Here is a 13,317-nt window from a genome sequence, read left to right as displayed (position 1 = left end):
TCGGTTTACTAATGAATCAAAATTAAAAACACAACAAAATGTTACAAAACATTAGTTAATTAAATAGTTACATATATTTTTATTAAGATAATAAATAAATAGTGCTTATATTATATTTTTTAACGTAAAATATTTAAAAATAGGTTAACTTTTGTTGTTTTTAGATTTTTTATAATATTTTTTCATTTTTATCATTAAAATGATTGATTTTCCACGGTTTTGAGACACAAAAAGTGGTATTTTATACACGGCCATGACTAAAGTACTTTAGTCACGGGGTGGAGCTTGCTAAACTCCTGTTTAGTTACTTGTTACTTAGTATACTATTAATTTTGAAGTATTTAGTTTTTTTTAAATATTTTTAAACTGAATATACGTGCAGATTATTTTAATAGTGAGATTAGTTGATTGATTGATTGATTGATTGATTGATGAAGACAATAACGAGTTAATCAGTAAATGTCTGACCTATCCATCACCTAAAAATGATTATTAAACTAAAAATTAAATAAAAAAGAAAATACAATTAAATTTATTCAAAATATATTCCAATATTGAAAATTTTTTAAATTAATTAATGGTGATGGTGATGGACCGCAAAAGAAGTCTAGTGGTGGCTGAGGTCGCTTCTTGCACCGTGATGCGGCGATGGTACCCAACCGCGCCAGTCGCAATCCGCCGGTGTCGGTGATAGTCGCTCTTGTTGTTAACAACAACTAAGTTAACAGTAACTCGCGATGTGCACGCTCCACACCAACGCAAAATAAAACTCAAACAGACATCAATAAATTATTACAATATTATTAAACTAAACTAAACTAAAGTGTAAACCAAAACCAAATCCAAAACAAAAAATGCAAACAAAGTTGATAAAAATTCCAAGTCTAATTTTGTAATGTTCTAATTATGTCCGTGGTGCAATCTGTTCATCATCATCGTTCACATCACAAAGTATCATCGTTGTTCGGCCACGTGTGCGCGTGTTATCAGCTGCGATGCGGGCGCCATCTAGGTGGCTCACGATAGTCACCGCAATCAGTTTCTATTTCGGCGTTTATGCCGTTGAGGTTGATGATGATACCGAACCTGCGTCGAGATTTAAAGAGCAGGTAAATTCGCGCTAATTACTTCTGGTAATTAATAAGCGATTAATTTTTGTTGCCACTGGCGTGTAACGAATAACAATGTTTCGTGTCCTCGAGAGTGTTCAAAGTGTTTTTAATTTGAGAAGATTTATGAACTCGCTTGGATTCTATTTTAGTTTTTATTTTTTATTGTCATCATCAGTGTAGCGGGCATAAAAATGAGCTCGGTTTCTAATTTTTCTGTGCGATACATAACCAGATGCGAACAATACTTGAATTCGCTGCACACACAAATCGTTTCCGTTAATTTTGTAAATTTTATTCTCGTTTTTATTGAGAGATTAATTGATATTTTGATGGAAAAATATGCGGAAAATATATTTGTGTCTAAAAAAAGTAAAAATTATGTTTTTTTGCTTAAAAAATCAAAGAAAAAACACTTTAAAAACCCGACAAAAATATTTTTTAGATGAAAATTTATGAAATTATTGTTTTACTTAATAATTAATTAATATTTTAATGAAATAATTGTTTAGACACCTGGAAAATATAAGTTTTTGGTGAAAAATTAAAGAAAACCTAGTTTTTTTTACTGAAAAATCAAAGAAAAAACATTTTAAAAACACGAAAAAAATATTTTTGAGAGATAAATTTATAAAATTATTGTTTTACTTAATAATTATTTAATTTTTCAATGAAATAATTGTTTAAACACGTAAAAAATTGAATTTTTTAGTGAAAAATTACCGAAAATTCTGTTTTTTACTTAAAAATCAACGAAAAAACATGTTAAAACACAAAAAATATAATTTTCTGAAGAAAACTTATAAAATTCTTAGTTTTATTTAAAAATCAACTAAAATTCCATCAAAACAACATTTTAAAAACGCAAAAAACATAAAAATTCTTCAAAAAATCCTAAAAATTATTTCTAAACATCGCACAACTCGCAACTTAAATTATATTTTTATTTTTTACATTATTACCTGCTACAATAAATAAATGTTCCATTAAAATAAACTACAGCTCCCTGAATTGACAATGATTCGGCCATGATGGTCGTCCACGTCCATCCGAGCGTCCGCCGCGCCGGATGATGCTGGAAATAAATGAAATAATAATTTTCGTACCGTGCATTTATCCATTTATCTAATTGCCATTACCGAGCCGAAACGAAGGTTCGCCACCGCAATTAATAACAAATGTGAAAAACGAGATAATTATATCTCGCCAAATCGCTCTTTTGAGATGAAGAACAACATTACGCAATAGCTATGATATTTTAAGAACTTGAGAATTGAATTTCTATTGTTGAACGAATAAAACAAACAATATGCAAAGAAAAAACGAGAATTTTTTACGAAACTTGTAATTTTGTGTTATTCGGTTTAATCGAACGTTAAAGGACACACAAAGTATAAGATTATTACGCCATCATCATTTAAATACACGATTATTTTCTATTTTTAAATTAAAAGAATGTGAAACTTAAAATTGAAAGTTTTTCCTCAGTCACGCTTTTTACCAAATTTTTCGGCAGAAAAAATGTTTCTAAATTAAGAACAGGCGCGTAATTTGCATGCGCAAAAGCGCGACATCTCATAACTCATTGTTCGTTAGTTAGCGCATTTCCGTGCGGAGCGTGAAGAACTCCACAGCAATTAGTCGCGACCCGGTCGTCGCGGTGCTGTTAAGTTACGGAATTATAGCGCGCACGTGCTCACCATCGACAACAACCACAAGAAGAACACAGCGCGCGCGTCCTGTTCTTGTTTCTGAACGAAATTCGTTTCTTAACGCTTCTTTTAATTCCGTTTGCGTGTGTTTTGAGAACTGCATGCGGCTGGGATGTGGTTTGGTTTGGTTCGGTTTGCCTTGCATGGAAGTTGTGTTTCGCAAACTCGTCAAGCCGTTACGGTGTTACACGGTTACAGCATCGCAGGATGCGCAAATCCCAAAGAATCGTCGAGAAAATGAACATTTAGAGGAGTGGTTGGATAAAATGCTGGAAAATCAACTAGGGAACATGAATCACATATAAAAAATTAGGATTGAAGAAGAATTTTGCTTTAAAATATGGAAATAATAGTATATTAAGGATCCAGTGTGCTAAGTGGCACTTTAACCACGTTTAGCCACGTAAAACTTACGCTATTCTTTTACTTTCACTTTATTTCCACTTTAATACCGTAGGCAACTGCGCATGCGCATACTCCACCCCGTGACTAAAGTACTTTAGTCACACCCGTGTCTAAAGTACAATTTTTCAGTAGAAAAAAAATTACAAACCGTTATGAATACAATTTGTTACCAATTCAATACTCAATACTCAAATAAAACTTCTTTTTATGATGACACCAAATGAGTCTAATTAGTCCAATCAAAATACGTGACCCAACACGCACTCAATCTGTGCTGTGCTGCTACAGGCCCACAGCGTGTGATGTTCTGGTGTTAATCGGATGGCACGAGTCGAGAGATGCCCGTGATTGAATGATTAACGAGAATGTCGAACACTGTTCACGAATTTAGTCAGAGTCAGAGCGTCGGAGAATTTAAGAGAAAGGAGCGATTTGGGTTAATCTATCACGAAGTTCAAACCATTGAAAATCGAACGCATCAGCTGGCGATGAAATTTTAACGCGCGCGAACATCGAGCGAGTTCCACACTCATAAATTATTCAATTAGTGATAGTGCACGCTGTTTGCATGCGGGCGCAAATAATTAATTACAAAACGGAGCGTGTTGCAGTTTATTGCTAATTGAGCGGTGTACGTCGGCAATTAAATTGATTTAACTATAATATCATAATCCTATGTTATAATACTCGTATATTATAACTGTGGATGTGTTGTACTCGTATGTATGTTAGTGTCACTGCTACATGAGAACTACTCAAACAATTTTAATAAATTTTGGTGAGGGGATGGTTTGGACCTAGGAGAATAACATAGGGTAGTTTTTGTTGTTAAAATTTAACTTGAAGGGTGTGGAAAATAGTTTTGAAGTTTGTGAAAAGAAAAAGTTAAATAACTTCATCAGTTTTGGTTGTACGACTAAAAATAAAACGAAAACACATAGAGAATTTAATTTCCTATAAATAATGTCTTTAAAAAATTTCTCTAGGACTAATACTTCGTCCAATATAACCTAAAAACCATACACATCACTTTTTACAAGATGGCGGCCGTGGAACAAGAGTTACAACGCTACAAAATGAACATAACCTTACATTAACCCCATCTAAAAATGAAAACCACCAAAAACAACTTTTTTAAAGCCTAAAATATTCATTTTGTGCGTATCACATACAGTTGGTTTTTTGATTGCATATGATTAACAATGTCGTGCGACTCCTTCAGGCGCGAAAATTACAATTTGCGTGCGCACGCACACGGGCGTAGATATCATGATGCCAGCATACTACAAATTCAAAAGCAAGCGTAGCGCATCACATTCGAAATAAAATAATCGCCGGCGTGTTCTGCATCGATGCGTCGCGCAACGTATGTTTATGACACTGTCCCATAAAAGCGCAATCATTCGCTCACTGCCTGATGCCTGAATACGCACGCCATCAATGACACCAGAAATGAACTCAAAACGAAAATAAATTAATTTAACGTGCATAAAAATATTAATGAATTTAAGAAAGTTGGCGTTTCTTTGTGCGCCGGTTTCACCAGTGGCTCATCATCTTGCATTGTTCGCTTTTATCTGCTCGATTCGATCTGCGCGCATTCTTCGAGTGCGATATACTTATTTTAACTTCGTTTTCTGTTTTGGACTATTTTCCAGCGTCGGCGAAAAAAGGTTAATAGGTCTTCGGAATCTCAAGTTTAAGATGTGAAGACGTAAAGACTTTCTTTCGCGATTAATATTTATGATGCATAGATTATCGTACGCCCACATAGTTTATTCTAATTTTATTTTATTTGCAAACAGCGGAAATGAGTTTTTAGAAAAGCGTGGATGATGAAAACAATAAGTTGATGATGAAAACCTAATTGCAAGCTGTTTGTTGTTGCATTGTCGGAAAATGCCAGCGGGTAATGTGGTGTGACATGTGTGACATTACTAACATATGTTTCCTTGATTTACAGATATTTTCGGACGAAGAATGGCGACAGTTCATGAGTGATATTCCTGGGGGACAGAAAGGTAAGAATTTAATTTTTATTATTATTCTATTAATCTATATATATATATAAAAATGAATTGCTGTTCGTTAGTCTCGCTAAAACTCGAGAACGGCTGAACGGATTTATCTTATCTTGGTCTTGAATTATTCGTGGAGGTCTAGGGAAGGTTTAAAAGGTGAGAAAAATTCGAATAATTGCCGGGAAAATCTTCAAAACAGCTCTTTTCTATAGAATAAAATTTGACATTGAGATTCAATTATAGTTATAGTTAAATAGTTGAATTCGAGATGGCGCGCTGAAGTGCATTATTGACAAAACTTTATATGCATAATTTCTTTAAATTAAAATTGCTAATCTTATTGATAGAATTGACTCTCACAACGTGTATGTCTAGAACAAGAGAGTAAAAACGAATTACATTTTTATTAAACACTGCCGGAACGAAGTCGCGGGCTACAGCTAGTCTATAATATAAAATTAAATCGTAAAAGTCTGTTGGTAAGCGCATAACTCAAGAACGCTTTCACCATTTTGGGTAATTCTTGTTTCAAAATGTTTGTTAAAGTCCAAGGATGGTTTTTACAGCGAGAAAAATTCGAAAAAACAGCGTTTTTATATAGGATATAAGATTCATTGAGATTCAATCATAGTTATAGTTAAATAGTTGAATCATAGATGGCGCGCTGAAGTGCATTATGAGCTATTCTTTATATAATTAATTTTGATAAAATAAAATTGTGAATCTTATTGATAGAATTGACACATACTATGTCTAGAACAAGAGAGTAGCAACAAATTACATTTTTATTAAACACTACCGCGGGCAAAAGCTAGTATCCAAATAAAAAAATGTGGTACATATGTGCAAGTCTCATTTGAAAATTTCATGCTTATGAACAATTGCTGTTGCAAAACGCAAATGTTCTCATTCAAAGCCTCAAAGGTGCTAAAATTGTACCGAACGCGCTCACGAAAATAAAAACTCACATCCAGCGTGTGGCAATGTGCAATTTTTATATAATTTTAATAAGGTATTGTTTGTCTTTCGTACAGAAATCTACAATATTACACTGAAATTACTCGTACATCGAAAATGTTTTAAGATTTTATTTAATAATTAATTTGATGGTTTAAAGTTCAATGTCTCGTCGTGTGCGTTCATGTCGAATTAACCACGTTAACTCATACTCATAGAATAATGTTGGTAATATGTTTAATTAAGACTCGTGAAATAACATTACTTTGAGTAGAAGAAATCAGCGAGTAGCAAATTGCACACACACGAAAATTGCACACAGGTTCAACGCACGCTAAGGAATAAAAATAACAACGAATAAAATTTAATCTCAATTAATTTGAATTTTTTTATTTTTAATCTTTGAAATTCGCTCGGTTTGTTATGGTCTTCTATTGCACCGTAGGCAAATGCGCAGGCGCAAGCTCCACCCCGTGACTAAAGCCGGTGATTAAAGTACTTTAGTCACGACCTTGCCTATCCGTGTATAAAGTACCACTTTTTATGTCTCAAAACCGCTTTAAAAGTGGAAGTAGAAAAACATAATAAAACCTAAACTTATAAGAAATTTTCTAGTTGTAGTATGCAGTTGATGCAACAATATGCTTACATTTTCCTTTCATCTGTTGTTAATAATATATTGTTTTATTATAATTAAAGTTCCGCGTGAAATTCGATTGTATCGCAATTATAATTCTATAAGAAATAGAATGTTTTATTATTACGAATTCTCGTGTCTTCCTAGTTGTTCTTCTCGTGACTCTACATTGAAATAAATAACTCACAATCAGAATGCGTAATTCACAAGATTATAATTTACATGTGTATTTTGTTGAGGTGTTGAGTCGGATCAAAATTATGTCTTACATAAAAAGTATAACGATGATGTAACCAGTTACTCTTTACTTGTAAAAATGAAAATATTTTTCGTCATTACACAGACTTAATCAACTAAATTTAGTTTATCGTTTATTCGCGTAATGTTGGTTTACTTAAATAATAAAATTTATATGTGTCACATCCTCCACTTCATTTGCATTTTAATGTTCTCGTATGAAAGTACAATGCTTGTAATTAATTACAAAAATGTTTAAACATCAATTTAAGCTCAAAACATTAGATTTATTTCAGTTTATTTTTTATTGTGTTTAACCAAACTTATTTACTCTTTCATTGTTTTGCTTCTCCACTTTTTGGAGCAGAACTAACTGTACGAGTATAAAAGTAACAATATTTTCGGCGTTTCATTTTTACTAATTACACCTCCATTGCTCTCATTGCCATTGCCGGTTAACGCGGAAGTAGAGATACTATTCATTTGCAAATGCACTTTTATTTACTTTATATAAACAATTCTATATTAAAGGAAATAAATCCATCATTTCTATTCTATTTCATTCAAAAACTTGTGTGCTACTCGTAATAGTCCCTACTAATATTATAAATGCAAAAGTCCTGATGTTTGTTACACTTTCACGCAAAAACTACTTAACCGATCATCATGTAAATTTGTACACATATTCTTAGTGGTCCCCGAATGGTTATAGGCTACTTTTTATTTAATAAAAAGAATTATTTTTGAAATAAAATAAAGAAATAGTTTAGCCAATAATACCTCTGCATCTGGCTATTTGACAACTTTAACGACATCTAGCATTCCAGCAATGAAGCTCAAACCTAAGTTCTATAGTACCATCACACTGTATTATCACACTGTATTACCGACAGCTACGTCAACATCAAATCCAATTGACTACACTATGGAGACTGTACACTATACTTCCATAGACTATACTTTCAGCCATTTTAAACTTCCCGCCATTCTACTTCATTGTTACTTCTTCTGTGACTACAGACGCGTACGGAAGCAACTTCAATATTTTAGATATTCGCGAGCGAAGCCGCGGGTTAAAGCTAGTACGTAATAATAGCGTAAAATTGTCACAATTACGCAGAAAATAAGAAAAAAAAATGAAGAAGATAACTGTTTAAGTTGTCACACGGTGCATTGGCACAGCTAGAAATTAAACCAAATGGAAAATTGCATTACTTAACGAACCTTATAAAACTATTGACATAATTGTCACTAAAAGTATAAAAGCAAACATACATTCCATGTTTCCATGGTATTTCTATTAATTTAAGACCTAATTAAATTTTATTTCCGAATTCGCGTGTACAGTACTCGTATGCAAATTGAAAGCAACGGCAACTTTTTCGGAACAAAAGCGCGAAACGCGTGCGGCGTATCCGCGCAACAAAACCGTAACTAAAACTAACATTGAAAACTCTTTCGCGCATCCCGCATCCGTCTCACCGGATCTTGCCGGTCGATGGGCTACGCCAGTGACTACCAAAATTTTCTAAATTCAACATTTCTACTAAAGTGTAATACATTTTGATGGCTTCTCAAATACGCGAAATAAAAATAATTAACCTTCGTTTCTCCGGTGGTAACGGTACTTCCGCTTAAATGACAAACCAATTTTAGTAAAACTTTAGTAAAATTTTTATTTTTTTATTTCAGATATAGTTTATGATATAATCCACCCTAAATTTACGAAACTATCAAACATCGATCATCGCTTGGATTTCCACGCACCGAAATGGAATAAAACATTCACAATCTTATTAAAACCCAGCCCGAATTTATTCTCCAGCGATTTTCGACTCATAGAAACCTTTAGTAATGGCTCCAGAGTTATGCAACACACCGCACAAGATGGCGAGTGTCATTTTCGGAATGAAAACGCCGCGTTGAGCATCTGTGATGGCGTCGTAAGTATTCGCACACATCTTTTATTTATACGCTTAGAAAGTTGCTATCGTAATAACGAATCAATTGTCTCAATTAGCACTGCTTAGATTCAATTGTGCGCAACTTTCTTTTGTTTAAGCGCAATAAATCTTCAAATCAATTATAAAAGCACCTGAAGATCTTTTCCCATTTTCTGTTTGCAATTAAAAGTTTCACTCCTAATGATGAATACATTTCCAGCGTGGAGTAATAAATATCGACGAAGATTTCTACCACATTCAACCAATCCCAGCTAAATACACAAAATTGTATCATACTCATGTGATAGTAAGAAGCAAACAAGATGGAGTCGCACAAAATGGCGACCAGGCGTGCTTGCACACCAGCGACACAGATTACGCACACAAGAAGCGTAAACGAAAAAAGTTTACATTACATTCACGAAGCAAACGTGATTTATTCCCACCGGATAGTCCTGTGTTTGTAGAAACAGCCGTGTTTGTCGACCGGGATCTTTTCGAGCATATGAAAAGCAATTTTCCGATTGATACCGAACGGGAATTGATTCGATTTGTATTGGCAATGATCAACGCTGTGCAATTATTGTATCATGATCCTAGTTTAGGCAGACCTGTGAATTTTCTACTGAAAAGACTTGAGATACTCAAAGAAGAAACACCAGGGTTGTCAAGACCGCCGGATATTGACAGATATCTGTCAAATTTTTGTAATTGGCAAAGGACGAAGAATCCCGCTGGGGATAGGGAACCACAACATTGGGACCATGCTTTGATACTCACCGGATTAGATTTATATGTGAGGGAAAACATGGGAAGATATCCAGTCAAGTTGTCGGTATGCATTTATAGCATAAATTTGAGGTTAGGTATTGATTTGGTGTGATGTTTAGGTTTAGCGCCTGTTGCTGGTATGTGCACAGCGACGAGTAGCTGTACAGTGAACGAAGGCAGACATTTTGAGAGCGTTTATGTTGTAGCTCATGAAATAGGACACAAGTAAGTATTAAAAATCACTTTGGAGCGTTGGAAACTATGAATTTTTTGATTTTTAGTTTAGGAATGCGTCATGATGGTCCCCTGGCTGATAACGATTGTGATCCAAGTAGTTATATAATGTCTCCGACGCTGGGAAGTGGAAAGATTACCTGGTCATCTTGTAGTCGACGATATCTACAGAAATTCCTAGAGTAGGCAACCAAATATGCAATTTTACACTTTGACTTATATTTTTGTTTTAAAAATAATGTAGCACGCCTCAGTCACGCTGTTTGCTCGATCACGGAAGTTCCGCTGGGCAATTGGACCATCGGGCCGAAGGTGCACTTCCTGGCGAACGCTTCGATTCCGATCAGCAGTGTGAGTTTCCAATATTTGCCCAACTTCCGGTTTCCTTTATGTCGCAAACGGTTTTTCGCACGATTGATTCCACAGTTGCTCAAACACTTCTTTGATTGCATTGCAGGTATGTTGAAGTACGGCCGAGGAAGTCGTCATTCGTCACAGCAGCCACTGGACGACGTCTGCAGGGATCTGCATTGTGAACGCGAGCGATACACGTGGACATCACATCCGGCGCTGGAAGGTACACGCTGTGGACATAACCTAGTAAGTTTCAAAGTATTACAAAACACAAACATTTAAATAAATATTAATATTATTAATATTATTAGTGGTGTAGAGGTGGTAGATGTGTCCTGAAGGGAACATCAGCAAATTCAGTTTACAATACAATTCAAGCAGCCTCCTCAGCGCGTTTGGAAAGCATAGATGGCGGGTGGAGCAATTGGCGTGCGTTCACAGACTGTGCATCTGGTTGCCTATTCGGGGAAGAAGGACGCTTGCGTTCCGGAAGTACCGGAATCATGGAAACCAGCCGAATGTGTAATAATCCGCATCCACAAGGCGGCGGATCCGGATGTGATGGTATTGAGAGACGATATCAAGCATGTCACGCTCAGCAATGTCTGAATGTACCCAGATTAACTGTGAGAGAGTTCGCAGACCAGATCTGTTCACGCGCAAAAGAAGTGGATAAAGATCTTACAGGAGGAGGTGTCCAACGTATAAGTTCAGATCGTAAGTTTAAGTTATTTTATAAAGTATTAAACAAATTTTAAGTTGTTTTTCTTTCTCAGCTGAAGAAGCTTGTGTGGTCTGGTGTCAAAAACGAAATGGCGGCACAAAAAGCCGCGGCTGGACCTTCCCAGATGGCACTGTATGTCAAACCCGCCGTAATAAATACTCCACAGCCAGTTATTGTATCAACGGCCGCTGTGAGGACTTTGGCTGTGATCCGTACGACGAGGCACAGCATGCACAGATGCCCGAACTGTGTCCTGGTGAACGCGATGATAACGAAGTGGGTTACCGCACTGGTTTACGTCGCAGGGACAATCCTCCGATTCAATGGAATAGCGCCAGTGCGTGCCATTTCAACTGTATTGCTCCAGGCAGCGGTATCCGATTGGTTGTAAACAAAGCCAATCAACACAAGTCTAGCATCCAGCTTTGCCAACCTGAACAATATGGCTGTAATCGAATGAAGACGCCATTTCAACACGCGTCGGTTGTGTGCTCCAAGTACAAGGAGCGTGTGCGGCGACTTTCCGGTCTTGGCATGCAAATATCACCGGCTTTGGAGGACCCGGATCGGCCTTGTCGCGTCGCTTGTCAGGACGAATCTATTGCGCACAGGTTTTACTTAGTCAATGGTGAGGAGGGGTGGTTTCCATTTGGTACGGACTGTTCCAGGGGTTTGGCGGATAAGAAGGCTTATTGTATTAGCGGAAAGTGTTTGGTAAGCTTTCAGTGGATCTTCCTAACATTTATAGGTTACTGTACGCCCTCTGGTGTCAAAAATTCTAACCAAACTTTTCTCCTTTTCAGGAATTTGGCAATGATGACACTCCGGAATCCCAATCAGAGTTCACACTCCCTTTACTCTCACGTAATAAACGTTCTTTGTATAAGAACGCAACCAAAGTCACAGCTACCCTATTCCAAACCGAGTTAGACGATCTGGTGGAGAAACTAAACAAAACAATTCTCGGTCAAGTCCCGCAAAACCCCGGCAGTCATTTCCAAGTCGACTACAACAACCCAATACATATAAATCTAGATCCAGAGGTGTCTGGGTCCTCCACGGATGCAAAATACGAAAATCGCGATAATTATCCAGTCTACGACTATTATACAACCAACTATACATAACTTTCAGTAAGTAGAGCAAGTAAGTAAATATATACTGCCAATTAACATTAAAATGAACATAATCTAATATAAAGCATCTAATATATTTAATAAATTTGTGCGGACGTCACATAATTCGTAATTTGATGTAAATAATTTATGCAACATTATAAATAAACAATCGCCACGAATTGTATAATATAACAATAAAATCATCAGATTTTTATGATGTGAGGAAGGCAGAACGTTTTACGTGGACGTAACGCTCAATTTCATCGAGGATTTGTTCCATCTTTTCCGGTTTGCGGAGGAAATACATCCAGAGTTGACGGCGGAGCTTCAACCATTTGTTGGCTTCCAATTTACGCTACAATAGATATAATAGTATTAAAAAGATGAAAATTATAATGATAAACATGATTTACCTTGGTTTCTCTTGGTTTTTCTCGATCATGTCTGATAATCTTGCATTGAAATGCAATAAAGTCTGAAACCTGCCGCAATGCGCCGTAAACATTACTTGGAATCACTGTAGGTTTACCAGTTGCTTTGTTGCTTAGGAATGTATGCAATACCTTGTTATTCGTCTCCCTAAAAGAACAAAAACAGTAAAACACTAGTAAAACACGAAAAATTGCTAGCAGATACAAATACTAACACTTTTTGTAATTCTTTAGCCATGAAATCAACATCTACAATGAACATCTTCCTTTTATATCAACACACTTATCCTCAAAGGCTCTAATCACCAGTAACGCCTCTGTAAGATCAATATCTGTCTCTGCTTCGATTAATTTCAAGATTAATCCAAGCGTATGCCACTTTTCTTCAATTGGTTTCTGCTGATACAGCTTGTAATCATCAACAATCAACTGCATGTCTTCCATCCGTGTTTCACAATGTTTCAACTCCTTTAATACATATTCCTTGATTTCTAGTACAAAATGATCCAGTTGATCAAATGTTTCCACTTCACATGCAAATAATTCTAAAGTTAAGTGTTGAAATTGCAATAAATCATCAAGTTTGCTTTCCAGATCTATAAAACACTTAATTTTCGCACTAAAACATAATAGTAATTAAATATTTGTACAAATATATACAAAA

The 13,317-nt window shown here is 35.6% G+C and overlaps 2 protein-coding genes across 2 annotated transcripts in view; one reads left to right on the top strand and one right to left on the bottom strand.

Moving 5' to 3' along the window:
• The first annotated feature begins 673 nt into the window (after nt 1-673).
• LOC135798289 (A disintegrin and metalloproteinase with thrombospondin motifs adt-1-like) lies at nt 674-12,345 on the top strand. Its single transcript, XM_065311085.1, is given in 12 exon segments — nt 674-1,109; nt 5,190-5,247; nt 8,771-9,021; nt 9,242-9,829; nt 9,832-9,856; nt 9,912-10,017; nt 10,074-10,208; nt 10,271-10,377; nt 10,484-10,626; nt 10,692-11,097; nt 11,157-11,818; nt 11,908-12,345. Coding segments are annotated over 12 exon segments (2,919 nt in total). The 5' UTR covers nt 674-995; the 3' UTR covers nt 12,232-12,345.
• Nucleotides 12,296-13,317, bottom strand: part of LOC135797956 (uncharacterized) — a 2,456-nt gene continuing 1,434 nt past the window's right edge. Inside the window, exons 4-6 of the mRNA XM_065310562.1 lie at nt 12,869-13,272; nt 12,636-12,801; nt 12,296-12,577 (exon numbers count right to left, since the gene is read on the bottom strand). Of these exons, the coding sequence (XP_065166634.1) occupies nt 12,903-13,272 (370 nt within the window). The 3' untranslated portion in view covers nt 12,296-12,577; nt 12,636-12,801; nt 12,869-12,902. The remainder of the gene's footprint in view (nt 12,578-12,635; nt 12,802-12,868; nt 13,273-13,317) is intronic.

This window comes from Atheta coriaria, unplaced genomic scaffold (assembly GCF_025399875.1).
Source record: "Atheta coriaria isolate IRGN ID8LTWV9N9 unplaced genomic scaffold, Caltech_Dcor_3.1 hic_scaffold_9_pilon, whole genome shotgun sequence".
In the NCBI taxonomy this organism is placed as follows: domain Eukaryota; kingdom Metazoa; phylum Arthropoda; class Insecta; order Coleoptera; family Staphylinidae; genus Dalotia; species Dalotia coriaria.
This window is presented reverse-complemented; position numbering and strand designations above follow the sequence as displayed.